We start from the raw sequence: 25,042 nt of genomic DNA, 5'->3' as shown, positions 1-25,042 counted from the left end.
TATAGATTTTGAAGGAACAAATTTAAAAGGAAGAAAAAAATTAGTGAAATTTATCGTGTATTAGACTAATGACACCATATTTACTGTCTCAAATGCACAAAATAAAAGAAAAAGAAAATAATTAAATACAACATAAATGAAGCTGTTGTTTGTAGAAGATTTGAATGGGCGGTGACCCGGGCTTATTTCTTTTTTTTTACATCTGTGTAGATTTTTCGTTTGTTTTCTTCTTGTTTGAGGTTATATTTTTTCATTTGTAGTAACTTCTGTACGTTTTAATCTTTACTGGATTATTAATTTGCTTTTTTTTTTTCGTTGGATTGAAGCCGTTCTGACCCCTCACTGAATTTAAATATAAATATAGCACAGTTTTTAAGTCCAGCAAATCCAATAATTATAGCCTACAAAACATTTAATGAAGTTTAAGAAACATTTTTTATGCACATAAAAAATTTAATATAGTCTAATATATAGTAAAAAAAAATATGTTGTATAGATAGGTTTAGTAGGTGAAAAAAATTAGTAAATAGTTTATTTTTCGATGAGTCAGAAAACGCTCTGGTATATATTTATCTTGTCCGGTTATTCAATAATTTCGGTTCATTACTGTGAAATTGATTAGATACACAGCTATTGATGAATTATGAACTACTATTCTTAAATAAAGTAGTACTATTCTTGAAAAATAGTTTTAGCACTAATGGCTTATAATCTGTCGACACTAATATTTGCTTCAATGACAAATCATTTATAGTGGAATATCAAAATAAATAATCGCAATGTATAAAACTATAAATTAAAATGAGTGGTGAAATATTGTCAGAAATATTTCCTGTATCGCTGTGTTGCTCCGGGGTTGTATGGCTGTATGGGTTGTATGGTTGTATGGCTGTAGCTTGTTGCTGTGCCGGGTGTGTAATATTTGGTGGTAGGATATCGCGATGCTTCTGTGATGAGAGAAGGTTATGTCCGAAGCCCATTAGAAGTTCATACCTCCTTGTTTCAAGTGTTTTTAGACCTGTCAGAACAAGACATTCTTCAAAAGGTAACAGTGTATTCCCCAAAAACACTCGCAATGCACGCTTTTGCATTCCCTCAAGTTTGTTAGTTTGATCTTTTGTGAGACCTAATATTTGCTTCGAAGCTCCTTTTAATGAAGTACTGAAACTCTTAAAAAAATTATATTACTTTTTTTTCTGGTTATATATTAAATGCTAAGAATCAAGTTTAAAACATTGAACTCTATTAATGAAAACGTATTCCAAGAATAAGGGACCTTGAAGCCAATACCTCAAGCCAAATTTTAGGGAGCTTCGGAGGCTATTTCCTAAAAGAGAAAGAGGGGGACTGGGGCAGAGAAAGAGAAAGAGTAAAGGAAATAAATCACTAAAACCTACTATTTGAACAGGAAATATTCCGTAGGTTTTTTTTCTCAGGATGATTTCTTTTACTTTGCAGAATTGACAAAGCAGCTAAGTTTAGCATGCAGAAGCATTCAGATGCTGAATTGCAAAAAGAAGCTGAAGCCAAAAAACAAGCTGAGGCGCAGGCAAAAAGTGCCGCAGAAGCTGCAGCGAGAAGGTAGGTATAAATTAAGCACCATTATGAATATAAATCGTTGTAATGACTGGGATATTTGTAGCAGAGGCTGGAGGGAGATTTTTTTCATATGGAGCTAGTTTATTTCATATGTAAAATACAAACATTAAAACTAGAAACCCAAGATTCGATCGAAAATGTTGAGATTCTTGCAGGTATGTCAGTGGGAGAAGGGCTTGCAGCAATTACCCCTTGATCTTAAAAATAACCTTTTTAGCATTTCTTATGAAATAAAGAATAAAAAAATGAACCCGTCTAGATTCTGAAAAGTACAATTTGCTCTTTCTGATCTTCTTTCCGATATTGATACGAACACTGAGGGCAAAGGTAGCTGCCAATTCTTAGAGAAATTCCCAAAATGCCTTTTTTTTAAACGGGAGCAATAGTTTTTGTAGTCCGTTGGTTTTGAAGAAAGGGACAAAATGAAAGTTTTTGTACAATATAATATTGATTTTTAAAATTGGAGATTTAATAGAAGTTACTCCTAAACGTATTTTTTTCCCTATTTATGTTCGATCATAAGGGTGGGTAAAGAATGAAAGTTCCTGGTAACTCCATCTCCTTGGGTGATTATAATTGACTTAGTTTATGTATATATGTCAATTATACATATTGACATATATGTATGTCAATTATACTAACAATTGACATTATTGTTAGTCAATTGCAGAAACGTGGCAATAGTATAGCAGTTGGGATTAATTAATTTAATTTCTATATATATGAAATAGTAGTAATGTTGTCCAATTAGTTTTGTCAGTAATATCAATTATTGTCAATTGCAAAAACGTGGTAGTAGTATAGTAGTTGGGATTAATTAATTTATTTTCTGTATATATGAAGTATATATCAATTTTCTGTGATTTTCTGTATATATCAATTATTGTCAGTCAATTGCAGAAACGTGGCATTAGTATAGTAGTTGGGAATAGCCCGACAATGATTGTGGAGACTTGTGTTGTAATATCAGACTAGGAGTGGAATTAGCAATCTCAGAGAAATCATTAAATGTCAGTTTGTGGAAATTAAATTCTATTATGAAATGTGCATATAATATATTTTTATACTGTAAGTTTTATATTAAAGTATTTAGCTTCTGATTAATCAAAGGGGACAAATACCCTCAAGTCTAAATTTATGTAAAAATCAAACACTGTATGTGCAGTTCAAACTTTTGATTGTGAATCAGAATCACCCTGTAATCTTAATTCAATTTATAATTATTACGATTTTATTATTCAGGACAATTCTCTAAATAACCTTTGAGTGCTCATCAATCGACCATGGTGCTACAACATGCTTACATTTGCGAAGTTGAAGTGGGATGGGATGGGTGAGGTGACACAGGTCCAAGAGCCCAATTTTTGTCCTCCAATCATGTAGATTAAATATTTCTACACCACTTAGACTCTAACAAGAAGTATACTTTACTTGTTGTGCCGGAATTTTCAACTTCAGGCTTATTATAGGCAGGATCAGAAATCCTTGTAAGCTAATTTTGCTTCAAACCAAGCCCAACTTTGAACCCAGCCTATGAACCAACCCAGCAGTATATAAAGTAATTATTTAACATCCTCATCGTAGTCAAGCATCATTGTTTAGCTAAGTTTTTCTATACCAGCATGTTTTCTGTAAAAGTCACGTGACAGTTAAGAGTAAGGGGTTGAATTTCCGACCAAATTGTAAGCAAAAACTTGTTATGAAGCATCATTTCAGACATTTTCGATCCATTTTCATCTATTAGTCTCAAATAATTTATTACTAAAATAATAATTTAGGCTCAAATGAAATCTATTCATGGATTTTTTTTTACCCTACATTTCAAGGTAATCTGTGTACGTCATTTTATACCTGCAATAAAACAAAACAAAAGTATTTAGATTAATCCTTTTTAACTAGATTAAGATACATGCGATTAAAATCAATTGCAGGAGAAGTTTTCTGTTTCAGGGAAACAGAACAAATAGTACCAATAATGGACAAATAGTGATCATAACGGTTATAATTTAGGACTGACAACGGACAAATAGTAACTGATAACAAACAAATAATACTAATAATGGACGAATAGTAATTATAACGGGCACAATCTAGGACTGATATCGGACGAATTGTAACTGATAACAAACAAATAGTACTAATAATGGACAAATAGTAATTATAATGGGTATAATTTTGGACTTTTGGATAGTGTGTAATATATTTGAGAATTTCGGAAAGTATGTAAGGATATAGTATTATAAGATGGTACAACAATAAAAAATGGCCGTTGTCACAAAAAAGCATTTGCATCATTTCCGATACAGTTGGAATGTGCAAATATTTAAATATTTATGACCTGCATAACTTGCATATGGAATAAAGCGATAAATAATCTGGAACCTTTTTTTTCTTGCAGTTTTAGCCAGGCCCAAGATATTAAATGGTAAGATATTAAAGCGAATAATTTTTGAAGGGGACAATTTACTTTTATAGAGCTGAACTACCTTAGATGGGGAGTTGGGGGGAGGGCTTCAGTAATTTCTTTTGCAGAGATGAATAAAATTCTTTTTAGTAATTCCAAAAGTAATTTTTTTCTAAAAACACGCTAGAACCCCTGTTGCGTTTATGCTTAAGGCTAATCAGAAGGTTTCAAATGAAAGGAAAATAAAAAAAATGGGTAAAACTTATGATTGAGACAATTAACTTAAAAAACAAAACAAAAATCATGATTTTATCCATGATTCTATTTTCTCTACCTTCTTTACATTCATTTCAATCTCATATGATCTATCACTCAAATAATTCTTGTACAAGCCCCTCCTCTTTATTAAACATAAAGCATTTTCACTAATATTTCCAGCTGCGTTTCTAACTGTCTTCCCTAAGACACCGTCAGCGATTTCACAGACCATTTTCCTAAAGTTATACCACCCGTCTTCTGAATTGTCAAATTTTAAACTCTCCTGTTTAGCATTCACCTGTTCCAGAAAACATTCTTTCAAATTTTCATCCTGGAGTCTAACAGCGTCTTAGCTTCCTGGATGGTAATTACCCTTTCTAAATTTCAGGTTTATGTAATAACACTAACAAATGACATATTTCAAATCATGGTTACTAATAAAAGTTTGCTACAGACATTATTTAGTGCTTTTGAATATTTTTTTTCTTCTAAGTACACTGTCTTAGAGGTTCTGTCCGTTTATATATTTACATGCCATTTTTAAAGTATATGTAGAAAAATAATGGGGTATAAAAAATTATTTTTTATCAGAACTATTTGTTGACCATTTTATATGTTTTTTTTATATTATCCATTATTTTGGGGTTTTGCAGCAGCTGTGCAAGAATTCAATTTCGTCTGCCAGATGGGTCTGTCCTGACAAACCTTTTTCAAGCTGAAAGTAGATTTGATGAAGTTTATTGTTTTCTTCATCAACAGCAGAACTTCCCTTTCAGGTAAATGAGACCTTATATTTAGTATATCCCCGCTGCTGCTATATTGTGGTTTGACGCTTTGCTTCCCTATTTTGTTTTTTCTGTGTGAATGAACAAAATAAGCTACAATTTTCTGCATTTTGATCCGAAGCGACTTGAAACAAGCATATATCTATATATATAAAAATAAGTTGTCTGTGTGTTATGTCTGTTACACTTTGTCTGTTACGCCAGATTATATCTTCTATATATATAAAAGAAAACAAACTAAAATGTAAAAACTGGAAATTGCGTAAATATTTTGAAATATTTTGACAACAGATTAAAGTAATTCGAAAAAAGAAAAATGGTAAAAAACTAAAAAAAAAAACTAAAAGGAAAAAACTAAAAAAAAAATAATGAAAAATTAAAAAAAGAAAAACCTAAAAAGAAAAAACGTAAAAAACTAAAAAGAAAAAAAAACTAAAAAGAAAAAAAAACTAAAAAAGCTAAAAAATTAAAAAAAAGAAAAAACTAAAAAAAGCTGGGAATTGCAAAAATATTTCACTATATTTTGACAATAGATTAAAGTAATTCGAAAACCTTAAAACAGATACCTCAAATTTTTAGGTTTAATATAAATTGTTGGAACTTTAGCATGCTTGGCACGTAAAGATTTTTCCAAGTGTCAATGTTAGAATGAACATTGACAAATTGAAGAAAACAAATCAATAAAAAGAAGAAACTAAAAAAAAGAAAAAACTAAAAAAGAAAAAAAAAACTAAAGAAGAAACTGTCCGGATTGACTACTCCCTTTCAATTTATTAACATGCCAGTATAATATTTTACTATTATACCGTCTAGGGGCACCTCCCAGATCCTCAGCAATTTTATCCATGGCCTCCACTTCACATCTCCTTAGTTCATATTTTAATGCTTTCTCCACTTTCTTTACATTCCTTTTGTTTTCATACAACCTATCACTCAGATAATTCCTATACAAACCCCTTCTACTCTCTATTAAACTTAAAGCTTTTTCACTAATATTCCTAGTTGCTGTCTTAGCACTCTTCCCTAAGGCACCGTCAGCAACTTCACAAATTGTTTTTCGAAAATTTTTCCATCCATCTTCCACACTGTCATATTTTAAACTCTCATGTTTAGTATTCAATTGTTCCTGGAAGATTTTTTTTCATATTTTCATCCTGGAGTCTACCAACATCATAACTTTCCAAGGGGTAGTTACCCTTCCGAAATTGTATCTTTAAATTAACCTTAGACACTACTAGATGGTGATCTTTACATTTAACATCAAAAACAGCACTTCTATACACCCTAGTATCTTGTGCTGATCCTGCTAGTCTTCGGTTTTCAATAACATAATCAATAAGGTTTGCTGTCTTACCATCACGTGAATACCATGTCAACTTATGGGCCAGTTTGTGACCAAACACCGTATTGGTTGTAACTAGGCTGTTATACCTACAAAATTGCAAAAGTCTATAGCCATTACTGTTTTCTTTTCCTGCACCAAATTTACCTAGGCTAGGATACCATATATCCCTATTTCTACCAACCCGGGCGTCAAAATCCCGTAGCAATTCGCCATATTTCTACATGGTACCCTGTCTATTTGCTCCTGTAACTGTAAGTAAAATTCATCTGAGTCACTAGTATCTCCATCAGTTGGTTCAACAGGGGCATATACTACTATAACTGATTTCCTACACTTTTTAGTCATAAAATGAGCAATTAGTACTGTATTATTAATACCTTCCAAGCCTAAACAAGACTAGGGGCTTGAATCAAACATTCAGTTTGATTTTATTTGTACTTTCCAAGACTATTCAAGAGACATATAGTTTTCAGTAAAGTGCCAATGACGTAGTAGGTTTTATACTTTTAGTGAGAGAAGTAGGCAAAACCTAAACTCCTGTTTGTAGAGATTGATTTGCATATTCAATTTAAGTTTTACTCGTTTGAGATTGATTTATTCGTTTATTTTAGTACCTATTGTTTTTTTTGCTAAGATTGCTTATTTTATTTCTGTTCGTTTCGGGTTTCACTTATGCTTCGAAGTAAAATATTTTAGTTTGTTTTAAGCTTGATTTGCATATTTAACTTAAACTTTATTGTGTTGCGAGAGCAACACTTTGGTTTTGTCCCGGTTTTTTTTTTTTTTTTTTTTTTTTTTCTATGCCGCCGATCTCAGCTTATTCCTGGAAACTGGTAAGGGTCTAACCTGTGCGGTTTTTACGGAAAGTGTGGACCTCAGGCCGGATTGATGAATATGACATTACATTTTGGAAAGCTCCGTAGAACTCTTGCCTGGGGCCAAAAAGGATGGTTTTTGCTTGTCCTCGAGCCAGAGCCCATGGTGTGCGAAGTGAAGTTGAGTTATATAGCCTATGTCAGAGAGGAGTATCTGAAGTTGTGCAGCCAAGCTTTCGTTTCATTAAACCATGTTTCTGCTTTCGCGTGGAAAGCTCCGTTCTAGCAGGCAAGCAGGCAGGCACCAGTTTCAAATTGAAGATGGACTAAAATCTATAAGTGTTAAATATATGCGGTAGTTACCCGGCACCACAGCCAATATATCTTCTTTGAGTGATAAATAGAAAAATTTAAAGAATCGGGTCCGAAAGTGCTGCCATCTATTGTTTCTAGCCATTTCTGTTCGTGATTTCAGCTGACTTTACCATTCTTTTTTTTCTACTTGGGATTGCAATAGAGAAATGGTATCAGATATACCTCTTAAACTTTAAAAGTTCTCTCATTGCTAAAGAAATTAGAGCTTATCCTTTGCTCCTTTCTAAGTGGTGGTGTTAGAAAGTTGGCCTCCGGCAAAAAAGTCAACTTTTGAACTAAGACAGATAGAATTTTTTTTTCAATGACAATCGATAGACCTTGATGAGCTGATCAAAGTATATGTCATCCATTTTTTGTTACAAAAATTCCTTCATGACATACACCAGTTTGAAAGTTTCAAGGGGTTGACAACTTCAGTGGTAAGGTACACACTTGAACCAAAAATAGGCCGATACCAATTGTGAGATATGTAGGGGACTTCCAAGCAACTGTCGATTATTAGCTTATAATCATCTTTGGCAATGAGGGGTTTGCAACTTTTGCTGATTGGTGTACCTATTATCTGTTTCTGGTGTAATTGATGGTAAGAACAACTTGGTTCCCGATTGTAAGACATGTAGGGGAGTTGTAAGTAATAATCGGCTGTTAGGCTACAATGACTTCAGCGACAAGGGGTTTGGAACTTTTGCTAGTTGGTGTACCCATTATTTGTTTCCGGTGAACTTGGATGTATATCGCGGGAGAGGGACTTGTAAGTAAGAATCGGTTGCTAGAGGAGGCTCACGAGGGGCTACAAATTTGTGCAAATTGGTACACATCTATGGAATCAGGGACCCATAAATTTCCTGTAATGACTCGCCATCCAATAATAAGCGATCCTGGATGGCGAGTCATTACAGGAAATTTATGGGTCCCTGATGGTATTTTGATCCTGAAAAGTTACAGATAGCTTTATAATACCAACTAGATTACATAAGATAATGTTCCAAGTTTCCATCCGTCACGATGTCTACGATTGAAAAGGATAAAGTTCAACCGGCTGCAAAGTGACATTTAGGGGCCTAGTAAGTAATAATCGGCTGTTAGGTTACAATCATTTTCAGAGATGAGGAGTTTGCAACTTTTGCTTGTTGGTGTACCCATTATTTGTTTCCGGTTGAACTTGATGTCTATCTCGGGAGAGGGACTTGTAAGTAAAAATCGGTTCACTTTAGGCTAGAAATTTGTCCAAATTGGTGCACATTGTATTCGATCCCTGTAAATCTGTCGGTAAGAAAGTTCATATCGATGGTCTATCAATCACTGTAACCTAGAATTAAGATGTTACGCAACGGGTACAAACGATAATACAAAACAATGAGGTAGTTTCGTAATAATTAATAGAATGTCATCTATGGTATTTTGATCCTGAAAAGCTCCGGATAGTTTTATAATTAATACCAACTAGATTATACAAGATATTGTTCCTAGTTTTCATCCGTTACGATGTCTACGATTGAAAAAGATAATGTTCAACTGGCTGCAAAGTCAATTTAGTCCTTTCTTTCAATATTCTTTTGTTGTTGTTTTTTCAACGCTGGGGTGTGATCATGTGATTACTGATTGCGTTCTTCTTTGAACATACTGTTTTAAAAGCTTCGATAGGCTGACAACTTCAGCATTTAACCGATAGCGAAGAAACAAAACCAAAGTGTTGCTCTCGCAACACTTTAATCGGCAAAGCCGGACAAAGGTTGCCGCAACACTTCACGTTGCCCAGGCAACGTAGGTCTAGTTTATTTTAAGGTTGGTTTATTCATTTATGTTACTACTTGTTGTTCGTTTTTTTGCTATGATTGTTTATTTAATTTCTGTTCGTTTTGGGTTTCGTTTATTCTTTAATAGTAATTTCTGGTCCTTTTGAGTTGAACAATTGTAGGTTTCTATTTTTTCTGACCTTAAGTTTAAAGTGGCCTTTACTTTTCTTCAGAAAACTTATTTGTCGGAAAGTTTTTTTTCAAAAATTAATCTAAAACAAGCCTCGAGATAAGCAAGCCCTCGAACATAGTTTTGCTTTCCCTTTAATCTGTTTGCGTAGGCAGTGTGGCTTTTCTGGCGGTTCACTTTTGTTTTGTGTAGCTTCTGGGGCAGATACAATTTATCGGAAAGTTTAAAGGAGATAGGAAGTAAAACCTATGATAATGCCCGGTTTCGACAAAATTTGTTTGGATTAGTTGTTTTAAGTTTCAAATTTACTCTTTACTTTCATCAGAAAGTTTATTTTATACTAGCTATTGGGGTGGCGCTTCGCGCCACCCCAACACCTAGTTGGTGGGGGCGCTTCGCGTCCCCCAAGCCCCCCCGCGCGCGTAAGTCGTTACGCGCCATATTTGTTACGTGCCATTGTAGTTGTGTCCCTGTGTCCCACCTGTGAATATAGATAGATATATATATGTTTTTAACTTAGTAACATTTGCGAATATACAACATTCTTCGCTGTCCCATTGTCTGTGCATATAAATAGATTGTCAGGTTTACCGACTCTTGAACATGCAACATATAATTATCCATGGTAAAAACAATCCACATTCAGATCTATACCTCATTTTTCTAATGATTGCCCTTGAGCTTTGTTGATGATGATTGCTAATCGAACATTCCCTGTGTCCCCGTTGTCATTTATATATCCCCCTGTGCCCCCCGGCGTCCCTGTCGTAGTTGTGTCCCTGTGTCCCGGTCGTCATTTGTGTCCCGGTGTCCCAGTCTGTAATTTCTCTTTGAGTGTCCTGGTCGTCATTTATATTCCCTATGTCCTGGTGTCCTGGTCTTCATTTTGTCCCGGTGTCCGGGTCTGTAATTTCTCTTTGAGTGTCCCGGTCGTCATTTATATTCCCTGTGTCCTGTTCCTCATTTGTGTCCCGGTCTGTAGTGTCATCTTATAATGACGTCATATACAAAGCCTTATATACTTATAATGACGTCATATGCACATCCACAAACAAAAAAACATGCATACATACAAATTATTTATATATATATACTAGATGTTGGGGTGGCGCTTCGCGCCAAACCCAACACCTAGTTGGAGGGGGCGCTTTGCGACCCCCCCCCCCCCCCCAGCCCCCCGCGCGTGTAAGTCGTTACGCGCCATTGTAGTTGTGTCCCTGTGTTCCGCCTATGAATAAAGATAGATTTATATATGTGTTTTGAACTACGTAAAACTTGTGAATATACATTATTCTTGGTTTTCCCATTGTCTGTGCATATACAAAGCCTACTTATACTGTGCATATACAAGTACATACTATAAGTATGTACTTATACTGACGTCATATGCAAACGCTCTTTTTACAAACAAACATGCATACACACAACTCTTTTTTATATAGATAGATAGATAGATAGATACAATACAAATTAACTGCGTAAAACTTGCGAATATACAACATTCTTCGCTGTCCAATTGTCGCTGCATATAAATAGATTGTCAGGTTTACCGACCCTCGAACATGCAACGTACAATTGTCTATGCGAAAAACAATCAGTATTAGGATCTATACCACATTTTTCTAATGATTGACCTTGAGCTTTGTTGATGGTGATTGCAAATGCTAATCGAATTGGGAATTGCAATATCTTTTAAATTGAAAAGGCAGATCCGTTGGAATCATGGGAATGCGAGGAATAAGAACAGCCTCACCCTCAAAAGGCCCTGTCAAGATTGTGGCCTCTATTACGTTTTCTATTGTTTTTTTTTTACGGCAAGTCGCGTGCCATTGCAAAGCTTTGATGGGTTTATGTTACGTAACAATATTATTGGTACGCCTATTTTTAGTTGTAGCACGTGTGTTGGAAACCCTGAAAGATCCACGCAATTAAAAAATTCAGATGGATAATTAACCGCCTCATTTGGTTCCAAAACTGTGTCGAATGACTTGTAAAGGACTGCCTGGTCTCGAATCTTGGTCAAAACAATATTGTTGATTTCGTGGACGTCTATATTTTTGGGTGCAAGAATCGCTCTTTCACTTAGCCATTTATTATTTTTATAATTGTTTAGAATATTCGGAAATACTTTTTCAATCAATTCATTTTTGGACGTCACTAAATTACAGAATTCAGCAGGTAGTTGTATACGTCCTGAAATTGAGTCTACTGGGAGCTTTCCGTTTCTAATTGCCAGCAATTGATCTGAAAATGTTTGACCAGAGTCATCGTTTTGCAATCGAACACCCATATTTGTAGTTAATTTTAATGTCTTTACGTGTGCCCATAAATTAGAATTTTTCAGGCAAGCATTCATTTCGTCTGCAGGGGTTGATCTAGGTATTATAGGTAATGTTTACCTGAAATCTCCCGCAAGCAATATTAATTTGCTGCCAAAGGGTTTCGAATTCCCTTGCAAATCTTTCAAACATTGATCCAGAGCCTCGAGCGTTTTTTGTGTGCCATTGTGCACTCGTCCCAAATAATAAGTTTGCATCGCTGTAATACTTTACCCATCCCAGATGATTTGGAAATATTGCACGTGGGAGTTTCTGTAGAATGCAAATTCAGAGGCAATTTCAAAGCGGAATGAGCAGTTCTTCCACCAGGCAGCAACGTTGCGGCTATTCCGGACGACACAATTGCAACAATCCGTATTCAGATCGATACCTCATTATTCTAATGATTACCCTTGAGCTTTGTTGTTGGTGATTGCTAATCGAACATTCCCTGTGTCCCGGTCGTCATTTATATATTCCCCCTGTGCCCCTCGGTGTCCCCGTTGTAGTTGTGTCCCTGTGTCCCAGTCTTCGTTTATATTCCCTGTGTCCCGGTGTCCCAGTCTGTAATTTCTCTTTGAGTGTCCCGGTCGTCATTTGTATTCACCGTGTCCCAGTCGTCATTTGTGTCCCGGTGTCCCGTTCTGTAATTTTGTCTGTCGACAAACATGACGTCAGTCGACAAACAACTTCATGACGGCATAATGCTCAATCCTTATAATGATGTCAGTCGACAAACATGACGTCATTCGACACACAAACATGACGTCAGTCAACACACACACACAAACAAACAACTTATTTTATATATATATATATATATATATATATATATATATATATATATATATATATATATATATATATATATATATACTAGCTGTTGGGGTGGCGCTTCGCGCCCCCCCCCCCAAGCCCCCCCGCGCGCGTAAGTCGTTACGCGCCATATTAGTTACGCGCCATTGTAGTTGTGTCCCTATGTCCCACCTGTGAATATACATATATATATATATATATATATATATATATATATATATATATATATATATATATATATATATATATATGTTTTTAACTACGTAAAACTTGCGAATATACAACATTCTTTGCTGTCCCATCGTCTGTGCATATAAATAGATTGTCAGGTTTACCGACTCTTGAACATGCAACGCATAATGGTCCATGGGAAAACAATCCGTATTCAGATCTATACCTCATGATTCTATTGATTGCCCTTGAGCTTTGTTGATGGTGATTGCTAATCGACCATTTCCTTTGTTGCCGTCGTCATTTATATATCCCCCTGTGCCCCCCGGCGTCCCCGTTGTAGTTGTGTCCCTGTGTCCGGGTCGTCATTTATATTCCCTGTGTCCCCGTCGTCATTTGTGTCCCGGTGTCCCAGTCTGTGATTTCTATTTGAGTGTCCCGGGCGTCATTTATATTCGTCTGGATATTGTAGGGCATCGTAGCATCGATGAGTTTAAGCAATTCTTGTCTACTGATTGTTTCGCCTATAAAGAATATTATCTCGAGGTAAGAACTGATCACCGACCACAACGATTGCCACTTTGTTGATAGTTGCGTATCAGGAGGCATCAATTCGATTGCTGTTTTTAAGCAGAAGCACTAAATTATTATTTTTGTGGAAAAGATGATATATATAAATATATATATAGATTTTCTTTTTAGTTTATTTGTAGTTTTTACCTTTTTTAGTTTTTTTCTTCTTTTGTATTAATGCCAAAGCCAAGGTTCAAACCTGGAGCCTCTCGGACCTAGAACCTGAAACATAACGCTTTACCAACTCAGCTACTTCGGCGTGAATACATTCGTTTTGAGCAGCTTCCTCGGGTGTTGCCATTGTAGGTTCTTCAGTCATTTTACAATTAGAAATTTCTCTTTTAACGGGCTTCTTACAATTAAAAATTTGTCTTTGAACGATATTCTTAAATACCTGTGTCCTGGTCGTCATTTATATTGCCTGTGTCCCGGTCGTCATTTGTGTCCCGGTATCCCAGTCTGTAATTTCTCCTTGAGTGTCCCGGTCGTTATTTATATTCCCTCTGTCCCGGTCGTCATTTGTGTCCCGGTCTGTAATTTCTCTTTGAGTGTTTTTTCTTTTTAGTATTTTTTAGTTTTTTACATTTTTTCTTTTTTCAGTTTTCTTTTTCTTCTTTATTTTTCAGCTTCACTATGAAATACATATCGCCGAACCTTTGTTTTTTTTAACTAAAATCTGGTAGGCATTGATGACCTTATCCAAGTCAAGATCCCAAACCCAATCATCATCGCTATCATTTTCAGTTTTGATATGTTTTGACTCTCGCTGTCCAGGTGGATCTTCATCTAACTGCGCGGTTTTGCGTTCTTTAGCCTCAAGCCTGTTTCCTTGCTGTTCTTTTGATTTTTTAAGCAGAAGCACTAAATTATTATTTTTGTGGAAAAGATGATATATATAAATATATATATATTTTTTCTTTTTAGTTTTTTTGTAGTTTTTACCTTTTTTAGTTTTTTTCTTCTTTTGTATTAATGCTAAAGCCAAGGTTCAAACCTGGAGCCTCTCGGACCTAGAACCTGAAACATAACGCTTTACCAACTCAGCTACTTCGGCGTGAATACATTCGTTTTGAGCAGCTTCCTCGGGTGTTGCCATTGTAGGTTCTTCAGTCATTTTACAATTAGAAATTTCTCTTTCAACGGTCTTCTTACAATTAAAAATTTGTCTTTGAACGATATTCTTAAATACCTGTGTCCTGGTCGTCATTTATATTGCCTGAGTCCCGGTCGTCATTTGTGTTCCGGTATCCCAGTCTGTAATTTCTCCTTGAGTGTCCCGGTCGTTATTTATATTCCCTCTGTCCCGGTCGTCATTTGTGTCCCGGTCTGTAATTTCTCTTTGAGTGTTTTTTCTTTTTAGTATTTTTTAGTTTTTTACATTTTTTCTTTTTTCAGTTTTCTTTTTCTTCTTTATTTTTCAGCTTCACTATGAAATACATATCGCCGAACCTTTGTTTTTTTAACTAAAATCTGGTAGGTATTGATGACCTTATCCAAGTCAAGATCCCAAACCCAATCATCATCGCTATCATTTTCAGTTTTGATATGTTTTGACTCTCGCTGTCCAGGTGGATCTTCATCTAACTGCGCGGTTTTGCGTTCTTTAGCCTCAAGCCTGTTTCCTTGCTGTTCTTTTGATTCCTCGGCACGCTTTCTTTTCTGACTTTCTCTATCAGCAGCAAGTTTTTTGGCATAGACTCTTTGAGCATCTTCATCGGCTTTTGCCATTGTAAGTTCATCAGTCATTTTAAACTTAAACATTAATAGATTTCTACGTGAACATATATGTCTTAAATATCTTTAATGACGTCACCGTCATAGCAAAAATGACGACAACTAACTTCATGGCGCCAGTCGACACAGAAACATGACGTCACCTGATCCACAGACAGACAACTTATTTTTTTATATATAGATAGATATAATTCTAAAATTGTCAGGTAATTTTCTATTTTGAAATAAAAACTAAAAATTATTGCTCAGACAACATAAATATTTTTGATATTTACATAATAGCTTTAGTGGTTCTGGACTGAAAACTAAATATGCTAATCAAATTGGGAATTGCAATCTTTTAGGTTGAAAAGGCAGATCCATTGGAATCATGAGAATGCGTGGAATAAGAAAAGCCTCACCCTCAAAAGGGCCTGTCAAGATTGTTGCCTCTGTTACGTTATAACAGACATAACACGTCATTTGTGTCCCGGTGTTCCGGTCTGTAGTTTCGTTAGTCGACAAACATGACGTCAGACGACAAACAACTTCATGACGACATACAGCTCAATCCTTATAATGACGTCAGTCGACAAACATGACGTCAGTCGACACACAAACATGACGTCAGTCGACAGACAGACAAACAACTTATTTATATATATATATATATATATATATATATATATATATATATATATATATATATATATATAGATAGATAGATTAAATCAAGAATTTATTCCCTCTTTCGTGGGGAATAAAATTTTAATACCCTATTTAAGTTGCAAAAAAAAACCTCACCACCGAAAAGCGCGATTTGGCCTTGCTATCCCACTAATAAACAATTTGAACCGAATTGCTATCGTTTAGAAATTATGAGATAGTCGAGCACTATTGAATAACATTTAAAAAGCCTATAAGTTTCAGGAGATATTCTTGTACATTCAACCCTTAAATGGTTTTTCCGTCTATAGAAAATGAGTTGCTATTACGGACCGTTTATAGTAATTGACCATACTGATTTTTTTTATTGTGGTGGTAGTATTGTGAGGGGGCGAATGTACCATAAATTATACCATTATTTCAAGGTGCCTAATTAGACAGTTAAGTGTATTTACCCTTTTTTTTACGTCACTTCGTTTTTATATATCATGATTTAAGCTTTAATATGACATCATTTATGGTTGCAATCTACCTTATATGGCGTCATTTAAAAAGTGTTCTTCACCACATTTTAGAAAATCAGGTAACAGAGTCAGTTAATTCTATCATCAATAGTCATAATCAATTACGAATATCATCTTGTATGAATGACTGTATTTAAAGCCATTTTTCAGGCCGTATACATACATATAAAACAACAAACAAACAAAATTATGTAACAATCGACTTTCGAATAACAAGACCCTTCCGGACAAAATTCGCCACTGCTACTATATTAATTTTTGAAGTCGACTTCAAAGTTCCAAGAAGGGGCTCACGCCCACCCACCCCAAGAAAGCTCCCTCTTAGCTCTTTTAGCCCCTGACACCTGAAAAGAAAATGGTCTAGCCCATCAAGATTTCCGCAAATTGGGCAAGTATACCGCATTTCCGGGTGGCACCTATTTTTCCAAATACTGTGAAGAGGGAGACAGTTTGCTCGCACCTGCATCCAAGACCTCAGAGATTCTTTTGGAATCCCTAATTTAAAATATAGCTCTTCACCATAATTTTCTTTCACCTTATAGTAAGAACTTAAGCTTTCCGACTGGCTAAGGTCACTCCACCATTTCTGAATTTCTTGGTCTTCCAGCCTTGTTTGGATCTCTGACAGAAAGGCTTTTTGATCTGAGATTGGACCCTCTCCTTCATTCCATGCATACGATAGACCTGTGCTGTCCAGTAGTTTTTTGACATGGAAGGGTCATGACGATTTTTGTCCCAGGGTAAGTAATTCATCATATGCTGCTCTGATGAGTCTTGAGGAGGGACATTGCAGTATTTTCAGCCAAAACTTAATTAATTGGATCTGTCTATGTTTTCTCACGGAGAAAAGTCCCAAATCTCCCTTGATGAAAAGTGTGTGAGTTGTGGCGTGCAGACCTAGCATTCGTTTATAATATTGTAGCTGTAGAGTTTCTAATGAGTTTGCCCCTTCTAGGCCCCATACTTCCCCTCCATAGTGGAGGATTGGCCTTATTTTTGAGTTGAGCACGTTTTTGTGCATCTTTAAGTCACCTATTCCCGTCAGATTACTGTTCCTTAACAGCGTTGCCATTGCTGCTTTTCCTCGATTTGCCATCTTCGAAATGTGATTGCTCCATCTTCCGTTCGATGTTAGATGGAATCCTAAATATATTGCCTGAGACTAAACCTTCACAGCTTCACCATTCAAATTAAAACTTTCCTCATCTTTATTTCCTGTTGATTGTCTACGGCAAAAAATCATCACCTCTGTCTTTTTTGTGTTAATTTCCAGTTTCTTTTCCTCTAAATATTCAGCTGTTAAATCTAACAGAGTTTGTAGTTCTGAATTGGATCCGGCGACCAAGGCAATATCATCGGCAAATAATAGTAATGATAATACTTTATTTCCAAGGTGTACAACTGGCGCCCACCTTTTTTCAAGGTATTCGGCAAGATCATTTATAAAAATAGCAAAAAGTTTCGGTGATAGGGTACCACCCTGTTTTACACCTTTTACATTAAAAAAAACTCTTGATATACCGCTTCCTGCTATCTTTACCACATTTCTGGTCAAACAATACATCGAGAGAAGAACCCTTAAAAAGGGTGACGGAATTCCTGTTCCTAAAAGCGTTCTAAACAGAATTATGCGGTCAACATTGTCAAATGCTCTACTTAAATCAAGAAAAGCCACGTACAACTTTCCGTTTCCCTTGCAATACTTACTAATCAATGCATTTAGAACAAACATTCGATCAGATGGTGAGTATCCTTTACGAAAACCGGCTTGCTCTTCTTTCAGAATTTGCCTCTCATCCAGCCATAATTCCAACCTTTTGTTTAAGATTTTGTCCAAAATTTTTCCAAGACAGTTTCCTAAGCTGATTGGTCGGTAATTCTCGCACAAACTTGCATCACCTTTCTTAAATAGGGGGATAACTACAGATATCTTCCAAGGATCAGGTCCCTTTTTTTCTTTCATAACCAAGTTATACAACCCCACAAGCAGAGGTAATAAAACTGCTTGTAGTACATTCAAAGCCTTTGCTGGAATTCCATCTGGTCCTGGCGCAGACCCACCTCTAGTTTGTTTTATGGCATCTTCTACTTCTTCCCGCTGGATTTGGCGGCAAAGGTGATAATCTTCTTCCAGTAGGGGGTATTCAGTGTGGTCACAAGAGGGGGTTCCGACTTCTTCTGCCAGTTTTTCGAAATCGGGTGGGGGCTGTTGTGTGCCAGATGCTGTACCTGCTTCTAGTTTCTCAAAGAAGGGGGGCCACTCGTCTTCCTGTGGAATACATTTGGGAGCAGTCATTTTTTTTTATGAAACTCTTTTCCAGAATTCCCGGAGATCATTTGTGTTATAAAAATGCGCAAGTTCATTTTGTTCCCGCCATCGAAGCTCTAGTTTCTTCATTTTTATCATTAGTTTATATTCTTTTCTTTTACTTCTATACTGTCGGAGCAATTCCAATTTTTCAGTTTCCTTTTTGGATTTTTTAACATATTCTAGCATGTGATTTAATTCTTCTTTTTTCCGTTCACATTCATTGTCGAAGAACGTGCTTTTTTGTTTCCCCTTTTTTTCCATTTTTTCAAGTAAAGGACTCCGTATCAGCTCCGCGAATTTTGAAGAAACTTCATCTACATTTCCCGTATTTTCCTCAATCTCACATGCTAGGGCATTCAACTGTTGAACCATCGGCTCCGAGCAAAAATAATCTTTTATTCGGGTTACATCTTTATCCACCCACTCACATTGTATTCTTGATTTTACCAACCCAGTGCTACTCATTTCTGTCCCAAAGTTCTGATACTTAAATTTTTCTCTATTCCGCTGATTTTTACTAATATTTGTCGACTGAAAATAAAAAATTAATGGAAAATGGTCAGAACCAGCAAAATGCACTACCTCAAGGCTTAGGGAAATAGGTGCGAGCCTACTGTCCACCAAAACATAATCAATGACACTAAAATTCGTCCCGGAAATGCAAGTAAACTCACCGCGTCCCGCATCATTTCCAAACCTTCCATTTCCAATGACTAGACCAAATTCTCTGCAAATGCCCAACAACCTCCTTCCCCATTGGTTAACTTTTCTTTTCACATCTTGGCTCCTCCTTGGAATTTTGTAGCTCTCTGGAATCCTCAGTGCCGTCAAATCATTTCCTGAAAGAGAAACAAGGGGAATTTCTAGTTCTTCTGACGTATAAGCATTAAAATCACCCATCAAAACAAAAAACTCTTCACTATATTTTCTCTGTAAATATTCCAACTCATTTTCAATCAAAGTCCACGCATCTTCTTTCATACAACTACTATTCTGTGGAGCAACATATATGCAACCCAGGACAATCTTTGATCTATCATGACACTTAAGGTTTAACCAAACAATGTTCTCAGATTTACTTTTTATTCTATGACAAACTTCGAAACTCTGCTTTTTCACAAAAACCGCGACTCCGCCGTAAAAACGTGCATTACGGGAAATTTGCCGGTCAGCACGGAAAACTGTGTAATCTTTAACCGACAGATCCTCCGAGGGCGGGGTATTAGGAGAATTGGATCTACAGGAACGTGGCATGAAGGCAGAACTTTGTATATTCAGTTGTAAAAACAAGGGAAATTTGGGGTTCAAAATAATATTTTCTTACTGTACCACTGATTTTTTCCGTTGCAGTAGTTAAATGAATCTACATTTTTTTGATTGGATTCATAGGCGGACTGCTGTCTCTTTCATCTGCTTGAGTGAGTTTCCGATTTCTCCAACCAGTTGAGATTTTAGCTCTTTCAAAATTAAGAGAACTGGATTTACGGGAACATCATATCTCGTGAGAGCTTTGTAACTTCAGTTGTAAAACCAAGGGAATTAGGGGGCTCACAATCTATCTATCTACATATATAAAAATAAGTTGTCTGTGTGTCGAGTGACGTCATGTTTGTGTGTCGACTGACGTCATGTTTGTCGACTGACAAAATTACAGACCGGGACATCGGGACACAAATGACGACCGGGACACCGGGACATAGGGAATGTAAATGACGACCGGGACACTCAAAGAGAAAGCGACCGGGACACAAAGAATGTTCGATTAGCAATCACCATCAACAAAGCACCGGGACACAAATGACGACGGGACACAGGGAATATAAATGACGACCAGGACACTCAAAGAGAAATTACAGACCGGGACAAAAACGACGGCCGGGACACAGGGAATATAAATGACGACCGCGACACTCAAAGAGAAATTACAGACTGGGACACCGGGACGCAAGGAAACAACAACAACGGGGACGCCGGGGGCACAGGGGGATATATAAATGACGACGGCGACACAGGGAATGGTCGATTAGCAATCACCATCAACAAAGCTCAAGGGCAATCATTAGAATAATGAGGCATAGATCTGAATACAGATTGTTTTTCCCATGGACAATTATATGTTGCATGTTCAAGAGTCGGTAAACCTGACAATCTATTTATATGCACAGACAATGGGACAGCCAAGAATGTTGTATATTTGCAAGTTGTACGTAGTTAAATATATATATATATATATATATATATATATATATATATATATATATATATATATATATATATATATATATATATATATATCTATATTCACAGGTGGGACACAGGGACACAACTACAATTGCGCGTTGGTGTTGGGTGGCGCGAAGCGCCACCCCAACAGCTAGTAATTATTAAATTCTTTACCTCTAATTTTGCCCATTCTTGGAATTACTTGACACTATATTTTGTTGGTTGAATACATCTGCGGACTGTTGTATGTTCCAGCAGCTAGACTGACTCTCTGATCCCTCCAATCAGTTTTCAGTTGTTTCAGAATTAAGAGAACAGGATTTACGGGAACATCGTATCTCATGAGAGCTTGTAGCTTCAGTTATAAAAACCAAGGGAATCAGGGAGCTCATGATAATTATTAACTACTTCGCCACTAATTTCGTCTATAGTGGGAATTACTTAACGCTATATTTGCTGGTTGGATATGTCTACGGACTGTTGTTTCTTTCAGCAGCCGAAATGAGTCTCCGATCTCTCCAACCAGTTTGAGATTTCAGTTTTTTTAGAATTAAGAGAACTGGACATACAGGAGTGAAATATCTAGGGATAAATTTGCAACTTCAGATGTAAAATCATGGAAAGTAGGGGTTTTAGATTAATTATAAGCTGCTGTACCACTAATTTTGTCCATTCTGGGATTACTTGACGCTATATTTGTTGTTTGAATATATCTATGGGCTGTTGTTTCTTTCAGCTGCCTGACTGAGTCTCTGATCTTTTTAATCAGTTTGAGATTTCAGTTCTTTCAGGATTAAGAGATCTAGATCTACAAGAACATCTTATCTCGTAAGAGCTTATTAACCTCTGTAGAAAACAACGGGTTATCTTCTAGGATACCAAGCCTTAAGCAGTTCTGGTACTTGCTGGAATGTTGTATGTAGGTAGGATATCCTGAGTGTTCTCATCGAGAATTATAAACAAAGCATAATAAGCTATTAAAATTACCGCAAACGTGACTGCTTTAACTGTAAACGTAACTGTAAATGCCATTACAAACGGAGATATAATTAAGCTAAGTAATATGAAGGTATTTCCTATGAATCGTGACGAACTTAGACATAAAAGCTTTAGACGCTCTAATCCAAAGCTCTCTTGATTAACATTATTCGGTTCGGCCATTTTCTTCTTAATACATAAATACCATGTAATTAATAGGAAAGTATGTAATATTAACACCACGATAAGTAGAATAACCCTTTCGGTGGGGAAAGGAAAAACTAAAAATAGTACATTGACTATCAGCCCTAATATGTACGCTATTAGCAACGTAACTTGATCTGTAAATAAGTTTAGCATTTTTGGCTTGTAAGTATAGAGAGAGGCATGTATTCAATATTAGATGTGTAAATAGCTTATTGTGTAGTTAATCGCTCGTCAGATTTTATTCCCAGTCTTACAGGATAAGTAAATTTGATTACTTTTTTAAAGTTGAATCAGAATTTAATTGTATTTCTGAATAGTCAAATCCTTAAATGGAACTATTGTAAAGAAATTAATGTCGTTTTTGTTTGGAGTGACGTATTTTTGGGCTTTACGATTTAGTTGCTTGACTAATTGCAACTAAACTAAACTGTAGAAAGTATGAAGCCCCGATCTTTACGCTAAAGGTTTTTACTGTTTTAAAAAGCAGAGTTAAGAGAAAGAGTCAAACTTTAATGTAAAGAGCGGGGCGTTGATGAGGAAGTAACCCCTTTCATATACGAAGTAATTTCTGTTCGCTTCAAGTTTTAATGTCGCTCCTTACTTTTCGTTAAAAAAACTTGCTTTTTCATTATTTAATGATGATAAAAGTCCTTTTGTCGGTAATGTGGGAGCTGGGATTGGACGTATGGCTCCATGCCAAGGAGAGATCAATCTAGTGCGCCACCACACACTTCACACGTATGGAATATGGTATATTTTCGTTCTAAAGGAATTCACTGTTCCGTTCTAAAATGAATATCACTGGGATTTGAGCTTAAAAATCTCAAGCATACTTTCCTGATTTCTCAAACAAAGAAACCATGGCAATCCATAAACGCCTTTTTCCTTTACTTTAGGCTAACATGTATGAAAATTATTGTTGCCGAGGCAGTGTCAAATGGTGATTTTTTTTACAATCGAAAATTCATTTACAAATATTTTTTGTTTCGGTTACTGTGGGCCAGGATCGTATCCAGGATTTTTATTCCGGGGGGGGGGGGGTACAAGAAAAACTTTACAAACGTAATATAAACTTGTTTATATGTACTTTTTGCTGCTTTTGCTCCAGTTGGACGACATTTGGAGGGTGGGGTTCCAACCACCCCCTCTCCTAGATATGTCTGCTAAGGGGTGTTGTTCACTCTTCGCTAAATTGCGGCTATTTAGGTCTCGGTGTTTGATGTCACGTAATTGTGACATTACTTGAGTTAACACACATAGCGCAGCGTTATATATTACCTGCAGTAAAGTCTGTCAGACGACAGGAATAAAAATAAAAACTAAGGAAATGACTTTACAGCCGAAATTCAGTAGACATCAACTACAAAACCAAGTGCACGAAAGAGCGAGCAAAACCTGCTCACGAATATCATGGTTGCTGCGCTGCAACCTATTAAAGGACACACCACAGCCATAGTAATAAAAATTAAAAAATAATTTAAAAAAAACCTGGCTTGTGAGAAATAATTGTTATTAGTATTTAATTCTGAAATAGTAACTATTATCTCGATTGAACATAATAGTAAAAACGTCCAACGAATAGACTGAAGGCCCTAAAAATACTGTCGAATGGAAACAAAAAGTGCACTATTGATTAAATTAGAAATAGTCGTTTTCCCGATTTGACCATCTGGGGGGGGGAGTGGGGGCCCGTTAATTCGGGGGAAATAGAAAAAATGAGGTATTTTTAACTTACGTAGGAGTGAATCGGATCTGAATGAAATTTGGATTGTGGAAAGATATCCTGTCTCAGAGCTCTTGTTTTAATTCCCGACTGCATCCGGTGACATTGGGGGGAATTGAGGGGGGAGCCTAAAATCTTGGAAAACGCTTAGAGTGGAGGGATCTGGATGAAACTTGATGGGAAAAATAAGCACAAGTCCTAGATACGTGATTGACATAACCGGAACGGATCCGCTCTCTTTGGGGGAGTTGGGAGGGGGGAGGGTAAATTCTGAAAAATTGGAAAAAATTAGGCATTTTTAACTTACGAAGGAGTGATCGGATCTTAATGAAATTTGATGTTTATAAGGAAATCGTGTCTCAGAGTTATTATATTAAATCCCAATCGGAGCTGGTGACCTTGGGGGGAGTTGGGGGACCTAAAATCTTGGAAAACGCTTAGAGTGGAGGGATCGGGATGAGACTTAGTGGTAAAAATAATCATAAGTCCCAGATACGTGATTGACATAACCGAAATGGATCCACTCTCTTCGGGGGAGTTAGGGGGAGGAGGGTTAATTCTGAAAACTTAAAAAATTGGGTATTTTTAACTTACGAATGAGTGATTGGATGTTAATGAAATTTGATGTTTGAAAAGATATCATGTCTCAGAGCTCTTATTTTAAATCCCGACCGGATCCAGTGAGGGGGAAGTTGGGGGGGACCTAAAATCTTTGGAAACGCTTAGAGTAGAGGGATCGGGATGAAACTTGGTGGGAAAAATAAGTAGAAGTCCTAGATACGGGATTGACATAATTGGAACGGGTCCGCTCTATTTGGGGGAGTCGGGGGAGGGGAGGGTTAATTCCGAACAATTAGAAAATGTATTTTTATACGTGGCGTATTTTTAACTTACGAAGGATTGATCGGATCTTCATGAAACTTCATATTTAGAAGGACCTCGAAACTCAGATCTCTTATCTTAAATTCCGACCAGATCCAGTGTCAACTGGGGGGGGGGGGCGGAAATCTTGGAAAACGCTGAAAGCGGAGAGATCAGGATGAAACTTGGTGTAAAGAATAAGCACAAGTCCAAGATAGTTGACTTACATAACCGGACCGGATCCAATCTCTTTGGTGGAGTTTTTCTCCGCTCTCTTTTTGCTGGGGGGGGGGGGGTTAATTCGGAAAAACAAGAAAAAATGAGGAATTCGTAACGTACGAACGGGTGATCAGATCTTAGTGAAATTTGATATCTAGAAGAATCTTGTGCTTTAGGATACTCATTTTAAATCCCGTCCAGATCCGGTGACATTGAAGGGATTTGGAGGGGG

The 25,042-nt window shown here is 36.4% G+C and overlaps 1 protein-coding gene across 2 annotated transcripts in view; it reads left to right on the top strand.

Annotated features, from left to right (window-relative positions):
• The window catches only part of LOC136038159 (UBX domain-containing protein 4-like), an 86,406-nt gene that overhangs the window by 49,162 nt on the left and 12,202 nt on the right, over window positions 1–25,042 (top strand). The window contains exons 8-9 of one of the 2 annotated variants that reach the window (XM_065721217.1): window positions 1,459–1,581; window positions 4,918–5,037. In XM_065721217.1, coding sequence (XP_065577289.1) covers window positions 1,459–1,581; window positions 4,918–5,037 — 243 coding nt within the window. Of the gene's footprint in view, window positions 1–1,458; window positions 1,582–4,914; window positions 5,038–25,042 lie in introns of both variants that reach the window. The other variant, XM_065721216.1, reaches the window with a different exon arrangement.

This window comes from Artemia franciscana, chromosome 17 (genome assembly GCF_032884065.1).
Source record: "Artemia franciscana chromosome 17, ASM3288406v1, whole genome shotgun sequence".
Taxonomy (NCBI): domain Eukaryota; kingdom Metazoa; phylum Arthropoda; class Branchiopoda; order Anostraca; family Artemiidae; genus Artemia; species Artemia franciscana.
This window is presented reverse-complemented; position numbering and strand designations above follow the sequence as displayed.